This window comes from Diplotaxodon limnothrissa, linkage group LG4 (assembly GCF_057381915.1).
Source record: "Diplotaxodon limnothrissa isolate DT_005_m linkage group LG4, D_limnothrissa_male_GT1.1, whole genome shotgun sequence".
In the NCBI taxonomy this organism is placed as follows: domain Eukaryota; kingdom Metazoa; phylum Chordata; class Actinopteri; order Cichliformes; family Cichlidae; genus Diplotaxodon; species Diplotaxodon limnothrissa.
In genome coordinates, this window is record NC_140599.1 from 8,142,944 (window position 1) to 8,163,859 (window position 20,916).

The 20,916-nt window shown below is 39.8% G+C and overlaps 1 protein-coding gene across 2 annotated transcripts; it reads right to left on the reverse strand.

Moving 5' to 3' along the window:
* Window positions 1–1,719: 1,719 nt before the first annotated feature.
* Window positions 1,720–20,294, reverse strand: LOC146633189 (choline transporter-like protein 2). 2 transcript variants are annotated; one of them, XM_085351365.1, is made up of 22 exons: window positions 20,141–20,294; window positions 13,230–13,278; window positions 13,076–13,149; window positions 12,900–12,984; window positions 11,757–11,841; window positions 10,824–10,937; window positions 10,663–10,723; window positions 9,894–10,014; window positions 9,668–9,751; window positions 9,464–9,576; window positions 7,811–7,942; window positions 7,606–7,705; window positions 7,312–7,404; window positions 6,781–6,865; window positions 6,384–6,646; window positions 6,184–6,278; window positions 5,988–6,091; window positions 5,804–5,877; window positions 5,636–5,706; window positions 5,151–5,239; window positions 4,973–5,057; window positions 1,720–2,199 (listed from the first exon to the last, which is right to left on the reverse strand). In XM_085351365.1, the coding sequence occupies exons 1-22, from the start codon at window positions 20,166–20,168 to the stop codon at window positions 2,093–2,095; spliced, it is 2,112 nt and encodes a 703-aa protein (XP_085207491.1). In that variant the 5' UTR covers window positions 20,169–20,294; the 3' UTR covers window positions 1,720–2,092. The 2 variants fall into 2 exon arrangements, with proteins under 2 accessions (XP_085207491.1, XP_085207490.1); XM_085351364.1 differs by lacking the exon at window positions 1,720–2,199 and adding an exon at window positions 2,480–4,512.
* Between the last annotated feature and the right edge of the window lie 622 nt (window positions 20,295–20,916).

Genomic DNA, 20,916 nt, shown 5'->3' on the forward strand with positions numbered 1-20,916 from the left:
GAAGTCTTTGAATTCTTTAAAACAAAGTACAATGCTTAAAAAAATACAGGTTCAAGTACAGCATCAAGTCAAAATTACCTCCAGTAGGACACTAGTGTGAATGTCTCTGACCGAACAATCAGAAATAGACTTAATGAGGGTGGCCTGAGGGCTTGATGTCCTGTAGTGTGCCCTGTGCTCACTGCCCGGCATTATGGAGTCCAACTGGCATTTTCCATAGATTACAAGAATTATTGAGGTCCACCAATAGCACCCTTTGTTTTTCATAGATGAGACCAAGTTCACCCTGAGCACACGTGACAGCCATGAAAGGGTTTGGAGAAGCCTCGGAGAACATTATGTGGCTTGTAAAATTGTTCAGCATGGCCGGTTTGGTGATAGGTCACTGACAGTGAATCATATCCATGGAGGGACACACAAACCTCTGCAGGGTAGGTAACGACACCCTGACTGCTATTAAATATTGGGATGAAATATCTGGACCCAGTGTCAGACCCTCAACTGGTCCAGTGGGTCCTGGATTCCTCGTGGTGTGTGACAATGCCAAGTCTCATGTGACAAAAGTATGCAGGCAGTTCCTGGGAGGATAAAGAAACTGACTCCATTGACTGGACCCCACAATCACCTGACCTAAATCCAACAGAAGAACTCTGCGACATCATGTTTCGGTTGCACGTCAAACTGTTTGGAAGCTCAGTGTTGCCCTGGGCCAGATCTGGGAGGAGCCCAAGCACGTGGGAACCATACACACTGCTGAGAACCATTCTTGAGTTTCAGTGAAATTTCAGCAAAAAGGACGAGCCTGCCATGTCATTTTGTTCCCTCCTTTATCTTTGAATTCAGCCCTCTATAATTTGATAACTGTCATTTTCATCAAACATTGTGGCATCCTATTCCTTCCTACAAATTTCCCCCCAAAATTATTAATATAGATACGCAACATGATTTTTCCCCATAACGATCAGATGTGTTTTCAAAGTGTTCCTTTAATTTTTTTTAGCAGTGTATTCATTCAAAATCAAGGGCATCCTGTTACCTGTTCGAAAACACTCTGCATTAAAACATTTCCAGAAGTGTGTCTACTGGCAGCTCTCTGACTGAAGGTCCTGTCTCTGAACCGTAACGGAGTATTTTAAAAGTATTCAGCCATATTCCATTACTGCAGAGTTGTTGATATGACTCCTAGAAAGTTGATTTTTATCAAACCCTGACAGACTTTCCCGCATTAGTCATTAGACACTTACGTAAAGCCAGCATTTACACACTACAGGTGATTTTACTGTGCCACGCTGAATGACCTGTAGTGAGGATATGCACACCCTCTCATGGTCAAACGTAGAACAGCAGTTAGGATTTTATGGATTTCTACAAACTGTAACTATGTTTTCTAAGTTTAAAGCTAAAAGGAAAGATGTGACATTTATATGTTAGTTTTGTAAGGATTTATTCAAAATCAATATATAGAATTTTTTTGAGGGGGTGGGGGGTGGGGTCACACTCTCAGTTCCAGCAGGGAACAGAAAGTGTGACCATTTAAGCTTAGAAAGGAAACTAACCTGAGCTTATCCCCAGTACCCGAAAGACACGAGTCACATCAGGTCTATCAGAATGACACCAATGCTGAAATACTGGGAGCACCTTAAAGCCTTCGGTATATGAATACATAAAGAGTCACATGGATTTTTATAGAAAACTATGCTTTATTTGAAAACAGTTCAGCTTCACAAAAATGACAAAAAAAATCCCCTCATCCGAACCAGCACATCTATCAAGATACAAGGTTTTTTTGCTTTCGGTTATATTTCCATATGGCTGCTGATGACAGGAACGCCACAGCACCAGATGCTTTAGGCAAAGTGGTATAAAAGCACTATGTATACCTGACTGCTGGGGTAATGGCTTTGGTGCCTACATGGTTAACTGTTAATTCAAATATGACACAAGTTATACATATTTATAGATATTTTTTAAAAAAAAATACAAGAATAAAAACCGATCATATTACAAAACTGTAGCAGATGACCCTTTATATGTACCTTCCCGTACTACTCAAATATTAACAGTAAAACATGACAAAAAAAAAAACAAAAAACTACTGAGCTGGGTCAGTCTTGTTCTTCTTTTTCAGGATTTTGAGGAGGTTCTCGGACATCATGTAGGGCCTCTCCGGGCTGCCGTCATTCCTCTCCAAATCCTCCACTGGAAAGAGGTCAAAGAAAAGGACATTAATGCTTTTCGATACTTTCGAGGACTTGGCATAAGTTTAAATGAGCATCAGATTTTGCAATGTATATTGACAGGTAGGAAATCTGAATGAAAACCTTTCAGTTCTGCAAAAACAAACAAACAAACAAACCCAAAAAAAACCATCCGTTTTTTTTTATTAAACAGATATCACTGGTTAAATTGTGTTTATTAAACCAACTGCACTGCAAAACACACAGTCATTAAAAAAAATATTTTAAAAGGCAAAGCTACGCTAATTTACAGTTTAAAAAAACCAAAACAAAAATTGCACGACTAAAAGACTCACCAGCATTCATTAAACAGAGACAAATGTGTTATGGCTTAGAGTGAACATAGATTAAAGTGCTTCACTGAGTGTATTAAAAAAAGATTCTGTTTGCATCAACTGTAAACACTAATGTGCAAAACATTAATAATGCTGTCAATTAGGCACATGATTGGCTTCAAGTTTCTATTAGCTAGTGGCAGTGAGAGCATGTTTTATGGAGGCAACGCCGAGTTAGAAATATGAAGTCACCTCATAGGGAGCCATTTACCCAGATGTTCACTGAAGTTTCACATTTTCAATAGCCATAAAACATCTGCCAGCTTTCAGCACGCTAAACAGGATGAAGCGAGTGTCAATAAATCTCTGAGTGTGAGGTGACATCACTCGTATCACAAAATTCATACAACAATTAAACACATACCAAACTCCTGCCTGCTGTAAAGCCCTTCTGTTCGCTTAAGTTGACCCTTCGCTAAGCCCCACCTCCATAGTGACGAATAATGTCTGTTGTGCTGATTTATTTGAATTATTTTAGAAACAATCACAAACTGTATATAAAACATGAGCATGGCCACTATGACATCACCTTTTGGTTTTTGGAACCCCAACTTTTGGCCCTTCCCATCGTATAATGTTTGTTTGTTTTTTGTTTTTTTAAACAAGATATGAAGTGTGAGGGTGGATCTCTTCAAGTCTGTTAGAGTAACTTGGACCATAATTAGTCGTTTAATCATTTTTCTGTACTCATCATGATATCACACTAGCCACTGATGACATCATCAGTTTGAGGATTGCATTTACTGCGGTCATAAATATAGTAAGTAGTAGGCTTGTTTTCCCACAGACTTCCATATAACTTGAGTCGCCGCCCCCTACTTGCCGCTAGGATAAAAGCAGGTTTAAGACACAAATGCAACTCTATTAAACTACCCTATTACATAAGAAAGTAGTTTGTTTAAAAAACTCTGATTATAGCTTCTACAGGGTTTGGTTACCAGCTGTAACCAGAGTTTTGTCCTATACTGTACTACAGTAGTGTGATTTTGTTTGTTTTTGTGTTTGTTTGTTCGATTTATTATTACCATTATTTCCTAGCAACAAGCCATGCTTTAGGCTTACTTTTAGGCAGTCTACTTTACTTTTGGTTAAAATATTTGCCTAACAAGCAAAAGATCACCAGTTGGGGAGGAGACAAATTCCTAGCAGGGTTACATCAGGAAGGGCATCCAGTGTCAAAATCCACAAGATCAAATATGCAGATTGGATCGCTGTGGTGATGCCTTGCGAGTAAAAGAACCACTGAAAAAATGAAGCCACGTGCTTCACTCTTAAATGTGTTTTCTAAATATAACAAATAGTATTCGACAGTATTTGCTGTGAGTTTGTGAAATTCTACTGAAGACAATGTGGTATCCGCTGCTGTATAAAACGCTACTTAGTGTCGGATGTAACAGTTTTTAAAGACCACCAGAGGCAAACGAAACCAAGCCTAGATAATCCATTTAGGGAACGTTCAACGTCCTATTACCTCAGGAGGATGCTGAAATCACTCTGAACTGAAAAACTTCCTTCATTCATTTTGAAACTTGCAGGGTTGCATCTGCACAAAGTGGACTAAAGCAAAATGCTGAATCCCTGCCATTTTAAGGCATGGTGTTTTGTAGCTGTACTAGTATCTGAGAGAAGTTAAGGGAGCAGATGACAGAGTCCCAGCTCATACTTTGAAAGGGTTCAAAATAAAAAGACTTTCTGGATTTTTCTCTGCCTGTAATTAAGTGGAAAATCTGAGTTTTTCCCCCCACAAACTCCTCTCTAAGCCGTGTCCTCCTCCTGAGCCTCCTGTTTCAGCTGGGTGTCTTCATCGTGTTGCTGCTGCTGCTGCTGAGCGGAGGGCTCAGATGGATCCTCCTCCTTGTTCTTCCACAGAATCTCACGAAGACTTGGCGACATGTAATAAGGCCTCGCAGCTGAGCCGTCATTGCGCTCCAGGTCTTCACCTTATCGTGTTTTTGATTATTTTGTGTTAATGGGTGAATGTGAAAAAAATGTATGCATACACCAGGGTGTTAGAGGGCAAGTGGGAAGGGAAATAAGAGGGGGCGAATTAGGAAGTGAGAAATAGGAAAGGAGACACAAAAAGAGAAAGAAAGTCAAATGGCAAGCAAGCAAAAGCACCCAAAGTATCACTTCATCACCAAGCAGCAACATTTTTCAGGCTAACAGGAGCAGGCTGTTATTTTGAAATGTAGCACACCGTATTTCATGCAATTTAAAATTAGTGACAGCCCAACACCAGAAGCAAAGTGAGAAAAGTTTTCATTTCGCTCATTCCTAACATTACGCCCTTCCTCCACAGTTTTTTTTTTTCCCCTTTCACGTAAGAACCTGTTTGGACGTTTGCGTGGATAATTTGAATTACATACAGATGTCACAACTGACTGAGAATGTGTCACTTACAGAAACACAGGAACAGAGTGTCCACGCACATGGAGTACACGCTGAAGAATGCATGGGCGATGAGGTATGAGCAAACCACCATAGTCTGATAGAGATGACAACAACCACACAAACATTATCCTTCAACAAAACAATTAAAGACAAGAAAAGAAAAAAATAGAAATTCAGTCCTGCTTACCAGGATGGGTACCCAGTAGTAGTTCAGGGTTGGAGCTGTATTCTGAAAGGCTTTCACTCTCCCAGAGAAGAAGAAGAAGGAAAAGACCCCTGTGGAGAGAAACCCCAAAGAATATATAAATACAATTCCCATGTACACTACACAGTCTGAGCTGATGATTACAATTTCTATTAGCTATAAATAACGTTGTACATTATAAAATCAGTGGAAGCGATCCAGTCCTATTTAAAGCTCCAATTAAATCCTACTTCCAAAATATAAACAAATCCTAAAACACCACAGTTTGCAAGTTTGCTCTTATTAAAGGAGCCAGCAGGTCCTGCAGTAAGTTTGCAGGATTTCATCTGCTATGCAGACTTTTCTGGACTGTGAGTTGAATCGGTCATCCAGCGATGGGTCGACACAATCTTTCCAGGAAATGCTGGTTTAGTCTGATATGGTCAACATGAAGAAAAAAAAATTACATAAACAAAAAGCAGACTCACCCAGAAGCCCAACAATGAGCAGTTTGCCCAAAAATAAAATGAAATCTGTCACTTTATCCAGCACAGCCACCCTGCAGGGATTTAAAAACAGGCATTTACTCCAGTCAGCTTTATACGATTAAACATTTAACAAAATGCTTTCTGATGAGGTGATGATTTTACACTCACCTGATCACATTCCTCATGAGGAGGAAGAAGGCGTCTCTGGCAGAGGTGCAAAAGTTTTTCCCATAGATCGCCGACTAGAGGCCAAATGCAGTCATTACATCAAGATAACATTTAACATTATAAGTACCAAGCTTTTAATCACGCCAGCTCAGAGACTTGAATAAATAATAACTGAAACACGTACCATAATATACGCATTTCTGTTCAGGAACTTGACAAATTTCTCCAGACACCAGAAACAGCACTTCAGACAGCACAACAGGAACTTTGCAAACTTATTTTGGGCTCCTGTGAATGAGAGCAATCAACCTTTAACAGATGTTAGACTTAAATAGGTCACTTTTATGGAGTAATTTATGACTCCATAAAATGTAGCAAACCTTTTAGCTTGTGGTCCAGATACTCCAGCAAAACCCTGATGATCTGGATGATGGAGAGGATAAGGGAGCCAAATGCCAGAGTCCCTGTGTGATACCTAAAACAATTAAAGAATGAAAACAGGAAGTATGTTTCAGGACCCGGCAAAGCAAATGTCAGAGGACAGTTTTACTAAAAGTCTTCACCCAACACAGATACAAACCTGAGAGATCTCCCAAGAGAAGAAAACACTGGGAAAGCAGGAATGTCATCTGGCTTTTTGGCAGCCCAGTAGTAAGAAGCAAACGCCCCGGCTAGGGTCATCTGTCCCAGTCCCAAGACAAAATTGGCACACCAAAAGAAGAGGAAGACGTTGTAGAACTGCAGGGCAATTAGGTATTTGTGGTAAGGGGTCTCTCCACCGTAGAAAGCAAAAAGGCACTTCGAGTCAGCACACTGGGCTTTCATGGGACTCGTCGAGTAGTTCTGAACAAAGACACGGTTAATTTAGTGACGCCGCAAATGTATTTCTCAAATCCAAAACGTTAAGTCCAAGCGGCATGCATGGAAGTGAAGTGAGATGAAAATTTAACACACAAATAAAGAGGAGAAAAACTTACAGCCGGGTCACACGTTTGTCTTGAGTAGTCACAATTTGTCTCATTGAAGATTTTGTAGATAGGCTGATTGGACGTGGACAAGAAACTGATCAGTTCTGTTAAGGCTTACCATCATTAACTGATAACAAAACTGACAATTATGAGTGTATAATAATACTACTAATAATAAAGAATAATATGCATGTTCCTCTGTTTTGATTGGTTTATTTGTTCATGAATGCAGTGAACTTTAATCACGCAGCTGCAGAGTATGCGTGATCAAACTTCAACCTTAGCTTTTAATGTGAATTTACCAGCCCTGTTCATCATCCCTGCACAGACTCTGTCTAAGGTATCTTTACCTCAACTGTTCATTCAGTTCATTCATAGACACATTAATTTTTTAAGTCAGTTTAAAAGTTTAAATTCTTCAAGAACATTTAAAAAAAAAAAAAAAAAAAAAAAAAAAAAAAACAGTTCAGAGTTGTATTTTTCATTTCCTCATCAACCCTAAATAACAACACTACCACGAACAATAGCTTGAAAGGATACACAGCAGTTACTCCCCAGTAGGCAATGACCACAGCCAGGAGGAGGAATGTAAACAGTGGGTAGAAAAGGGAACACAACATATGTCCAATTGCTCTGAAAACAGGATCACAGCATCAGTCGTAAAAGCAAATGCAAACATCAACCTTCACAGTTATGTATCAGGTTCTTTATCTGCACCCTTAATGCAGCGCTTAAATCCATTACTGTGAGTCACTCTAAAATAAACAATATAACGTCTAAGTTTTATTGATCTGTTTCTCTCCTACTTGCTACAGCTCTAAAATGAAGGCTGACCTGCTGGCTTCTTTAATAAGAGCAATGGCAATGAGGATCCTCTTCCAAAGGAAGATGAGCAGCAAAATGATGATGACCTCCACAATGGCTAGAATAATAACTATATAAGGAGATAAGAGAAAAATCATGTGAGTGTCTCAAGTTTTAATCAACATATGTTGAGTGTGGATGATAATCCATGGAGATTTTGAGGATGTATACTGACTGAAGGCCAGCCAGGTCTGTCTAATTTGCAGGTAGACTGTGAAATCTGTCTGGAAGCCCAGATCCTTGATAGTCACATTAGCGCCGGCCTCTCCTTTCAGGGCTGCATACTCCATGTAGCAATGGAAGATACCTAATCAGCAACAGGAAGCACACAGAAAAGCAAATAAATTTTTTGGGAAATCAGGTGGAAAAAGAGGCCTTATTTCCTTTTGGGTTTGCTTCCAAACAGACGAGGAGATCTCTTTCATTTCAAGAGTCAGATCAACTGTGAATCGGTTACAATGATAACTTTGACATCTACCTCAGCAGACTTCTCTCTCTGCCCCCTGCTGACCCTGAAAAAACTATTCTTTTCAGTCAATAAAAAAGCCAATTAAGTAAAATCAAAGGTCAAGTAGGATACTAGATCATTCTTAAGAACATTCTTACTATATTTGCCGCAGATCATTTTACAGTGATGTTTATCTTCACATTAGCCTAGCCTATTTTCATCAATCTTTCCATCTTGTGGCCACAATTTTCTTTTATCCCTGGTAGCACACTTTCCTTGTATCCCATTGGAAACAGCAGCACACCTCTCTTTCAAATGAGTATTAATTTCTGTTTTTTTGGTTTTTGTGGTTTTTTTCCCCACATGCCGTTGTGGATGAGCTGATGGAGAGGAGACAACATCAGCACTTTCAGATTAATCTATCTGAGAAATTACTTGGTTCAACAAGTCTGCAAAGTTTAACTAGTTGTTTTGCTAACACTCCACATTAATTTTTCAATTCCACTCCTTTAGAACAGATTTGTTTTCAGTTGACGGTCTTATGGTCGTCTGTTAAAGCCATAAAAATACTAACTTGCATTGCTTTTTCTTTGACTGTAAAATCAGTCTGTCAGTGATTCTTCAGTAGTACACTGGAGAGTAGCAAGGTAGCAGAGATTGAGGGTTACGTGGATGGTAGGAGTTAAAAAGAAAAGCTTAAAGCAGTTAAAATAAAAGTTAATTACTTTTTGAGACACTGAAACTGAACTCTGCGCTAAGCTTGCCAAGTGTGAACAGCACTGTTTAGAGATACTTTGAAGTAATCTGTGAAATGATCAATGACTTGGTAATGATGGAGAAAATTCTTTTTCCACAATAATGAATGTGTGTTTTTTTAATATACGCTTGGTAAGCACATGCAAAATTCAGCATTGCCAGCTGTTTGTTTTTGCATGAGACATGTCTTTCCCCCAAAGGTGTCTCATACTCTCATTCCTTTTAGTGTGAAAGGATCAGGATAGGATATGACAGGAAGTGACGCTGTGTTTTTCTTCACACTCAATTAAACAAATGGCACATTTTTATTCAAATAGAAAATCTAACATCACAGCTGTGGGTCACTTCACTCAAACTTTGCATCTTCCTTTCATGCAAATTCCTTCAGTTTGCATTTTTTCCACACTGACTACAGTTTTCTGACAACAAGGACTTTCACAATTTATCCCCAGTCAAAAGTTACCAACCCTGCATTAATATTCCTGCTGTGCTGAATTCATGCTCACGGTTATACTGACACTCATGATTTACTTACTGACCAGCTAGTCTGGACCTGCTTTCTGGGTAGGACCAGATTACTAAGCCATTATGAACCACAATGATATTTTCCACCTTGTCCCTTACCATAGCCTATCACCGCTACCAACATGGCAATCATGACCCAGACCATGATCCCTGCCAGGAAGCGGAGGAGGATGAGGAAGACGAGGCTGATGATCATGGCTATAACCAATCCCCTGCAAAGAGGAGGTACGGTCAATTTAAGGAAAATCTCTTTGCAATACAAACAGAGCTGACAAGGATGAAAAAGGAGAGTTTATTACTTACAAGAGGATCCAGTACCAGCAATGTGTGAAATCCTCAAAGATTTTCATCACCACCTGACGAGCTTCCATTACCACAGTGGCATTCCTGTGGAGAGATTCCTGTATGTTTATCTGCTTCAGGAATTTCTCATCACACTTTATTTGTAGTGGCCGGTTGACACAGACCAAGAGAGAGTAATGTAGTTGAAAACTAGCTGTGTCGCAAAATTCTACTGATGTATACTCACCGTACACCAGCAACAAGGTCTTGGGCGTTTCTAGTTTCATTTCCATCATTAAATGTGGAGCTGTTTCCCACAGTTATCACCCCTCCTTTCATGCCCAAAGCTGGGAAGCACCTGCGGGTGACTGAAAGAAAAGTAGAGAAACGTGTCATTGTCAAAAATACAAAAACAAACAAATGAAATGAGTTTCCCTACATGTGTAAAGAATAATACAGTTTTCTGTGTGTTACGTCCCCACATAAAAGCTAGGCGATGAGGGTGGGGGGCCAGTAACAGTTTGATCCAGGTGAAATGAAAAGAACGCCAGGCAGAGGTACTCCCACAGCCTCACAGGATGTAACAATGTGTAGTGAGATGTTTTCATAGTGGGGCTTCTTTTTGTAAATTAATTATTTTAAAAAAAAAGATGTGTCATTTTCAGCTAATAGTAAATAATTTGTACTAGATATTTGTTAAACTACAGTACTAAAATATTTTATAATTCTTCAGCCAGGAAGGAGTGCAGAAAGATAAAGAAGTTCAAGTACAGTGCAGATAAGCAGCACAAATGATGTGATTGAATCAGATCCAATTTATGTTGTCTAGTTGTTAAAAATGGGGTAAGATGGGTTTGTTTGTTTGTGTGTATAAATCTGACGGTCTCTCTGCTTGCCTTTTTGTAAAGGTCAAAGGTCATGAATCATGCAATGATACTATCATTGCATGAATATTCCACTCCCCTAAAATTCCTTTGAAAAAGAATCATTTACACATATTTAGAGATTCTACTTACAGGGTTTGCTGGGAAGCAGCATTGCAGGACAGAGACGTTGCTTAAGGATTTCTGCAACACCCTAAAAACACAGTATATCCAAAACATAAGTGAAGGTCTGTAGAAAGCATTCGAATATATCGATACCCGAGATAGTACAGAAGACTTCAAGTACAACTCACCATTGTGTTGGTCACTCCTTCTTCGCAGAAGTTTTTATAGTAGGCAAAGTCACTATTGACAGCGTATGCTTTGATTAATGTCATGAACTTATCAGGGCACTTCTCCACACACATCTAAAGATGAACATGGACAGCAGGACAGTCAGGCCACATTCCCATCACAAAAGCAGTCAAAGAAATAATGTAATAATAATCCTTCTTCCGCTTGTTCTTAGCCGTCTCTTCTACAGAAGTGAGGCTTTTCCTCCCATCCATTCCTGTACAGGGTTCTAGTTATCGTTGTTCGGGGGTGCACTGGTGAGAGTCTTTTCTTTGAAAGCTTTCATTTCATACTACTGGCAGGCTTGTTTTCTACTGTGTGGCTCTTTGAATTTCTTTATGACACTTCTCACTCTAGCCCGTGATACCTGGAACCGCTGTGATCTTTGTATATCCATCTCCTGTTTTGTTAGCGTCAATAATTCTTTAAGCTTAAACTGATTTCTTTTGTTTTTGACAATAAAATGTTCCAAAAGAACAGTTCAAACCCATGTTGGAGTTTTTAAATTGTGCGTAAATTGGAAAATAACCCTCAGTTTTCAGTTGATGTTGTTAAGCATTGAGGATTGCAAAGCACAGCAGTGGTTTGTACTATGGCTCAATAAAAAGGTCAGTTTTTCCAGGCCTAGAAACACTGACCCTGTTCATTTTGTTTTCTGAAATAATTCTGTTATTTTGGCCAATCACAAATGTATTTTTTCTAAAGAAAACTTGCTGATAGGGGGCTGGGAGAGTAACTTTTCTCCTCATCTGTAAACAAAAGCAAAAAGCCAACTCTGCCCCAACTCTACACTCATAATTTTAAGCCTTCACGACAAAGCACATAGTGTATATTGTGTTTTTCTTTTTGTTTAAATAAATATTATAAAGATTCATCAACAGAGGAGTTGGCACCTGTGTGGTTGGGCACTGGAACTCCAGCAGCACCATGGGACTGGCACACTTCATGATGTTGAAGTAGAACAAAAAGGGCTTCTTCCTGTTGGGAACAAGACCAAAGAAAGTGCACAGAAATGTACACAAATTTCTAATTAACTATTTTTGTCCAGGGACAACACAATGCTGTCACAACAGTGTTTGCAGGGATTATTCAGCGGTCCTGCCTTTCAATTGGCTAACATGTGCTAGGTACTTTCCAGTTTACTTTTACACATTCCAAAAATACATGGTGTGGCTATTGAAACAACCCCAAAAAAAAAGTATACAAATAATAATAATAATAACACTAATAACACAAATGAATAATAGTACCAGGTAAGGAAATTCCCAAAAATTGATTCTTTTCAGCTGGGACTGCAGAAGTCACCTGGATGAGGGACGAAACGTTTCTCCCACTGAAAACGCTACGTCCAGATGAACAGAATCTACTTTTTGGGAACTAACTTAATGTAAACATGCCAGGAAAACCTTTGAGTTAACTTGTTAGCCATAATTGATTGTATTAATGTTGCCTAATTAAGTTAGCTAGCTAAGCTTTCAAACCAGTTGTATATCTTTTTAGATGGTGGTACACAAAAAAGCCTGAGGAATCGAAAGAACCACCCAAAACTTTTGAGCCACCCTTCATTTCTGCTTCCAAGGAGCCAGACTCTCTGGCCACTTAACACTAGGCTATGAACCATCAAGGCATAAAAAAGGCACCTAACTCAAGGAATGAACATGAAAGAAACAGACAAAAATAAATTTATATATGTATCTTTAGGGACAACACACCGAACACCAACAAGCTTGTTTTGAGTTGTACAAACTCTGTCTTTTGTCTTATATACATCCATGTATGTTAACACATTTCAATAAACCGTTTCAACTGTTTCAATTTCAATAAACTGTCTATCGATCTCCGGCTCCCTTCTCCCATCACTCGTGAACAAGACCCCGAGATACTTAAACTCCTCCATTTGGGGCAGGAACTCGTCCCCGGCCCGTAGTAGGCACTCCACCCTTTTCAAACTTTCAAAATACCCTAAAGATCACACTCAAATTAAGAAAAATCGTGCAGCAGAGACCATTTTATCTATACTTCGGAAAGCAACTCACTCGAGTGGAGTGCCAGCCTGCCCACAGAACTGTCCTCGGCTGTCTGTGGGGTAGATCACCTTTCTTGGGTCACCCTGGGACCAGGCTGGGTTAGAAAAGAAGAAAAAAAGAGAGATATAAAGGTTATGAAACTTGCTTTCAGTTTGGATATTTGTGCTTCTGTGTTGTCTCCTTACCGAGTATTCCTACTGCAATGTAACCAAGTATGGCAATAATGAACAGAATGCAGCAAACAATGTCTGTGCAGCCCCTACAGTGGAGAGAGTTCACATGGTTAATGGAGTCCTCTGTAGTCATCTGCACAGTGTAACAGCCACATCTCTGTCTCACCTGTTCTGGATTGGGCCCCTGAAGCTCGGGTCATGCTTCCTGGGCTCACCTGCATGAAAGGAGAGAAATGCATTGATCAATCAATGAGCTCTTAGCATTGTGGCAACTGAAAGCATGGCTCGCTGAGAGGTTTAACCCTTTAAAACCTGAACCATGAAATAACTGCCAAAAATCTTGAATTTTGACTTGAATAATGGAGTGTTTTTTTTACCTTTAGACAAAATATAAGAATATATCAAATTTTAATCTGCATACATGAGTTTTAATTTGTAACACACTTGAAGCCATATACATAAGCCATATTTTTGAAATTTAGTCATTAAAATGTCATGTAATTTACATCATTTTTGAGGGTAAAAAAAAGTCACGCTGATGATATAGATGTCACACAAAAAAACCCCTCACAAAACACATGTATCAAATACGATACGCTGGGGTTTAAAGGGTTAAGTAAACATCTTTATAATAGCTGCTCATTAATTTATGTTAAAACCAGAGCTGGATCAAGGCCATGGAGCAGTGCACCAGAGTCTTCCTCCCATTTTTCTCACAGATGACTTCCCCTGAAGGCCAGACACGCCCAGAAACTCATCAAATTCTTCCCTGCTGACTAACCGGGAGCTCATATAAAACTCATAATACAGCAGGAGCAAACATCCCATGTGTAAAGCCACCAGCGGAGCTAGTATTGTTGTTTTAATACAGCTCTATGTCAAAACAAAGCTATCATGCTCATCAGTAGACAAACAACTTCCCAGTTCATAAAATGAGCAAACTTTTTTCTTTTGTCTAAATATGGTTAGATTACAACATGCTGTCTCTTATAATAAGGACTATGTTTTCTGTTCTTTCAGCTAAAGTTGCAGGTTCAAGCAGACACTTGAGCTTGCTGCAGGTTATCTGACGGTAGTGTGTCTGCTATCTAAGCAAATTTCACTTTCCAGTTCCAGTCCAAATTCTCTAATGGTTAATCCACAAACTCTTTAATCCAAATTATACTTTTAATGCTAAATTGTCGCAAGAAGCACCCCAAACCTGACGCCTGATGTAAACAAGCAAGGAACAGACCTGACAGTGAGGGTTGGTGCTTCAGTGGGGATATCCTGGCAAATCCTCCTATCTTACACTTAAAATAAGAAAGATTTACAAAAGCTCAATTGGAAAGTGTTTGCAGTGGTCTGGGCTCTTTTCCCAGACACTTCTATAGAACTGGAAATGTCTTTTGCAACCACAGTTTTAATGTAGCAGCACGCTAGCTTCACATTTCATACCCATCGTCTATGGTTTTTGGTGTAGCGGCTCAGCTTTTGTGCTTTAACACATCCTTTCAGCCAGCTCTCTTTCTTGTCTTACACTCACAAACAAAAGGCAGTTGGTCTTTCACAGCCAGGCATATCACCTTTCTATGAGATTACAAAGAACTTTCTGCGAAACAGTGCTGAAGGAGGCAACTTCAACACTCTCACCACCCATTGGTTTGTTGCTGACCTGATCAGTGGGTCCATAGCTTTGCTTTGACTAAAGAGTTAAAAAAAAAAAAAAAGGTCAGCATTTCAGTGCAGTGAATAATCAGCGGTATAAAAACAACGTTTGCCGAAGGAGGGCAGTTTGGCTCATGCTTAACGAAAACTTAAATGCTATTAGCTTGCGTTGGGAGGGACTGTTTCCTGTTGCCATTACTGTGACAATTATGCCACAAAAAGACATCTCCACCAGCTTCAGACCAACATCATAACAGTGCCCAGACATACACTATTAATAATGTGTAGCATATGGAGTCTTGAAGTATAGACAAACACAACAGCTGTGGTGACTCTGAAGTATGTGACTTATGAATGTGGTCAGTGGGGTTATGTTGCAACAAGCAGTTACAGCCTTTTGAAGAAGTCACCACTTCCTGTTATAGTGAGCGTAGATGTTGTATTCCGTATGTGTTCTGGTATCTAACTTTAACATATTTCAAACAAGTTTAGTTTTTAACTTTGTTCTGTTCTTCAGTATAAATACACAGATTGAGTCCAAGAAAGAGATCTGCACCTCTGGTGGTTATCTATATTCAACCTTGTAACAATAGTGCAGGAGAAAACACTGATAAGAGACTTGCCACACACCTGTATCGGTGTGCACACACATCCACTGCCGGCAGTGGCACACAAACATTCACAAACACACCCCTAGTCTCAAGGCTGCCGCTGCACTTTTAGGTGTGAGCACTATACAAGAAAGGTAAACAGCCAATCTAAAGATTACCCAGTGATCTTTAGATTGGCTAAGCGTGTCTTAGATTCATTTTTTTTTTAAAGAGTGCCTAGTTGAGGCAAAAGTAAAGATAAACAAGTCAGTACCATTCTTTCCATAATATTCTCCACCCTCAGGCATGTTGAAATTCCTTCCTGGGCAAAAAAAATGTTTCTCCTTCTTTTCACAGCTTCTTTATCTGGTTCACTTCATCCACCTTTCCTATCTGCTGCCACAAATGACTGAGTAAGGGGAGAACCAAGTAGTTTGGTCGGAAACCAGTTCAACCTGTTCCTGAATAGCCGCACAACCAATGCCCCACCCAACCTATTTCACATTCCCATCCCTAAACACTTCTTTGTTTATCCCGAAAAAAAAAGCAGCCTCTTTCTGACCTGTGCTCCCCCTACAGTACCTCCCCAGCACTTCCAAACATGATTTCTGTCGACCTGCTTTCCCCCTCTTGTTTCCGCGTAAAGTTGCAGGCAACTTTAACTCATCTACAGAGAGGCTGGAAGTAAAAGAAGGTGTGGGTGTGTGAAAGAGTAGGAGGAGACTAAAGTTCATTTGTGTATGTGATCAGGAACATGTGTTTGCAGTAAACAGAGGAGGAGTTCTCCATCTGGGGGTGGTTTGCGTAAATGCTCTCGCTAATTGAATTCAGGTGTTTGGGATATTTATGGCTGTAAAATGGTCACCTGCAGCGACGTGACAGCTCACAAGCTTAAACACATCAGTATTGAGTAAAAACTAAAATAGTATATGTTTCCTTCCCACGGATCTACTGCACTGGGGAAACCCAATAAATCTTACAAGCTAGTGATTTTTTTTGTTCTCTGCCTGTATGATTTTGGTCTCCACTTCTGTTTGTTCCGACAGCCGAAAGCAATCAGAGCGTGTTAAACGAACTCATCATTTTAACAAAGAGTCCACAGACAGACTAAATGCCACGAATGCTTTCCACGGACACTCAGAGAAACCAGAAAAAAGGGGAGCTGTAATGAAAGTTTCCATCCAGTTTTTTCTTTTTTTTGGCTAATGTTACTGCACAAGAGAATTACCACTGCGAGCCTTTGGTTTCCTGTACTTCTCTAAACAGCAAAAACGCGTTGCAATAACTGGCACGGCGACACCGATCCAGCTCTTTTCCTTGGAAACTTATTTGAGGTATTAGAATCAAGTGTGGTGGAACTGGTCGAACAGTCATGTGTAACTCATTAGAAATGACCTCCATCTGCAGACAGCTGCTACAACACGTGGGGCGATGCAGTGAGGGAAATGAAGCGAGCACATTTTTTATTTGAAGTTTTAATCTGATAAATACTCTCCAGTGTGCTGCAAGACACACTAGCATTTACTGGAAGCATAAAAAAAGTATAACATTTCCCACATGTAGAAGCGCTGTAACTTACTAATGAAAGGCCATGTTGGTTTTCAATGAACCTTCACAAAGACGTTTACAGTCCAATCTGCATTATTGTTGTGACTGAAGCTAAAGCTCATGTCCTCCATTGTTTCTTCTCAGCAGTATTTTTTTATTCAGGTGCAGCATTTACTCTTTAGTGTGTCCCAACATTCCTGAGCTTCCCTGTTTTATTTTCTTGATACCTTCCCACACATCCTGGAGTTACATGAAAGCTTCTCAGAGTGTTTTCTGAGGACATTCTGACCCTTTGCAGCACAAAACACACAAGTGGAGCTATATTTTTGTTTATCAGCTGACTGATATACTTGCTATTCATTTAGGACATTTCCTAAAATAAGATTTTACACTTTTATTCTTTAGAAACAATTCAGTGCTTTCAATTTTATTTATTATAGCACCAAATTAAAACAACACTTCACCTTAAGGTGCTTTATATTGTAAGGTAACGACCCTGCAATAATGTAGAGAAAACCAGGCAACCCCCTATGAGAATGCACTTAGTAACAGTGGGAAGGAAAAACTCCCTTTTAATGGGTAAAAACCTACAGCAGACATATGCTGATCTCAATATTGGAAACACTGCCCATCTTTGTTGTTGTTTGGGGTTGCCACTTTCTCCCCACGTAGGTTCTCTTTGGGTACTCTCTCTGGTTAGATTCATTGGTAAATCTAAACTCCCTTTAGGTGTGAGTGCATATGGTTGTCTGTCTCTCTCTGTGTTAGCCCAGCGACAGACTGTCCAGGGTGTACCCTAGATCTTCCTCTATGGTGGCTAGGAAAGGCTCCAGCTGGCATAAAGTAAAAATAGATGAAATGTTAACAATAGCTTGTCTTGCTCTCAAGCTGCATAAAACGTTACCAAGGGCTGCCGCTGGTTGCACTAGCTTAAAATCCTGAAGCTAAAGGTCACAGCCCTTCCTGTCTGTGTCCCACATGTCTGTCAGTACAGAAAGAGGGTGTGGATTATTTCAGTCCAAGTTCAGATCTATTTCCGGTATTACAGAAAAAGCAACACAATGACCACACGCAAAAATGCAAGCAAACTGTTGGATCCTTTGGGAAATGGTTGCAAAGATTTGGACTCCACTTTTGCAAGAGGAGGGTTTCTTTTGAAAATTGAAGTATTTTCAGACAGCAGCTAATCTTTAAGCTCATCAAAAATGAGCACTTGCACAACAACTTTAACTACATCTGATGAGCATATCAACTGCTATTCTCTGCTGTCAGATGCAAGGAAGAGATTTCTGCTACAGATATGATGCAAAGTGAAACTCACACATTTCATTTCAACTTAGGCTTGTAACACCTATCTAGAAAATCATCATTATAAATACCACCAGCTGACGACAGTAAGTCTCTATGAAGCTGTTTAAAACTTTGTTTATATGACGTGAACACTCAGGCACAAATTGGAACAATGTCCTGTGATGATAATAACAGGAACTGTGAGTGAGATTAAGACGTGAGCTACAAACACAGACACTGCCAGGGAGAATAAATACAAGACCATAGCTCAGTTTTTACCCAGTAACTCACTCTTGGTGCCTCACACTCTCGCAGTTCAAAGCAGCTGACAAAACCACAAACCTGTTAGCAGAGTCACATAACCCAGATTGGTCTGCAAGGGTATGATCAGGCACCGTTCAGTGCAAACAGAAGGCTGCAATAATAGATGTATTTTTATTTTGTTTTTGTTTTTTTGTCAATGCAGCACACGAAGTGAAATGAAAAGAAAGTGAATGGATGAAATGTTTCCAAAAAAAATCTGAATGTAGTTTCAGCATAGTCTAACATGACATGACGGAGAGATCAGGGGGGCATGGAGATCAGGTTTCAAACTACACTACTAAATATGACTTGTAATTACGCCTAACTTGCACCAGGGCGAGGCTGCATGGTTGTTTCAGGTCCTGTCATTGAGGTTTCTTCATATATTACAGCCTGAAATTACTCCAACGCATAAAACTGGTGGAGATCCTATAGTGTGTTCTGACATTTTCTGCCACATGGAACATTAAGGTTATTGTTCTTTTCTTCTTCTTTTTTTAGTTGTTTCTTTTAGCTGGTATGAAGATTCACTGAAAGATATTAAAGAATTCGAGAGGCTGTAGGCATTCTTACTCACTTTCACAACTAACTACACTGAGCAAACTGACATTGTACAAAGAGGCACACACACATACACAATATTCATTGCAATCTGTGGAAGGTAAATTGAATCAATTAGCCATCATGTGGCAAGCAAAGTGGGAAAGGGAGTGTCCAGGGAAGAGCAGGAGGAACTGCAAGCAGAAGTATCTGGCCTCGCTTTTCATTCCTCCCTATGATCATGTTGATGATAACAGTATAAACTGCAAGCTGCATGTGAAGAGACTGGAAGTTTGTACAAAAGGCACATGTTCTTGATCCAAAAACAGACTTTATGGAAGAAAAAAAACACCTCGCTGCATAACTTTGTTTGTTTGATGTTTTTTGTTAGCTTAAATCACTCTTCGTTTCATAGATAACCATTTCCCCTGTACTGATTTCACTGAGCAGAAAGCTGTACTACAATTACTATTATGTGCAAGAATAAAAACACATTTTTAACAAGTATTTTGGGATAAGTGGGGGCATAATTACACCCACATTACCTGATTACGAACTACAACAGCCAAAACAGAGAAGCACTGATACTGTAGTTGCAGTCTGCGTTTGAAATGAAACTAAAGATAGCCTTCCCAAAGCAGACTGAATGCACTCGGTGGACAAAATGAGACCCTCTTCACTTGTTTGAGGAATTTTCTAATACGCTGTGCTCTATATTCACGTTGGGTTAGCTGAGCTGCCTGCCATAGCAGTCTGAGGAATGTGGCAGCAACTGGACAAGCACAACACAAACTGGGGCATTGTGCACCCTGACAATATATAGCAGCATACTTCAGGCATCCTGTGTTTTCACAACACACACGCAGAACAGGGCTCCCGTGCCGTAACCGAAAACGTTGACTCAGAAGTAAAAGCTAGCTTACATTGCGTTAGTTTGTGACAATACACGGGTTCGACACTTCGCCAGAGAAAGTGCTAACTTGAAAAATTAAAAGTCGAGAATGAGGAAAGGTACTTTACTAAGCAAAGCTGCTGGGACCATTGTGAGACCTACTTTCGCCGCTCCAAAAACGCAATAAAACTTGGTTTTACATTAACTGCCGATAAGGACTTTGGACAAATGAAGTGAGCGTCTCCGTTTCAGGCTTTAAATATTTACCGTATTTTGATTTCTCTTCCAGTTCCATGATTATGGAATGTTTCTTCTGGACCAGAGATGCTCACGTACGACCACTAAAGCGCATTTCCAGCCCTGACAGACGTCCGTGTGCTGCGCTTCCCTCAACTTGCTCGCTTTGTATAAGTCCGCTCCAAAATCTTGACCGTTCTGCCAACGTTTAAAGGGGGATTCCTCAGAGGAGAGCGCTGACCAATGAAAATCAGGGATGCCATGATGGACAGGATATTCAACCAATCAGATGCCCAAGGCGGGAGTTCATGTTCCCGGAGACTGGGTTAATTTCTGGTACCGTTAGTGATACAGGGTTTGTTCAGTCTATAACAATGCAGCAAATGCAGTTCATCTCAATATTTAACGAGGGCTTGATGATTTGTTCGGATATTATTACCAATTCACAGTGAAAAAAAATCATATTCATTGGACCAGAATGCAGCAAAGCAATGACATAGCATAACATTCATTGGCCGATGAAATCCAAGACAACATTAATTATAAAAAGCAATTTATTCATTCATAATTCAACTTACAGTCTTAACATTACCTATTCAGACTCTGCACTGTGTATGAGTCACGACAGCTCCCCTTGATCCAGAGAATGCAGGAAGATCCATGACACAAATAAATTTACTTCAGGAAATCACTCAAGTATTTTGAGCGAAATACAGTTTAGCTATGGAAAGCAAAAGCGTTGTGGAAGGGGAATACCCTTACATGATATCATGAAACAATAACAATAACATTATCAAATGTACTGT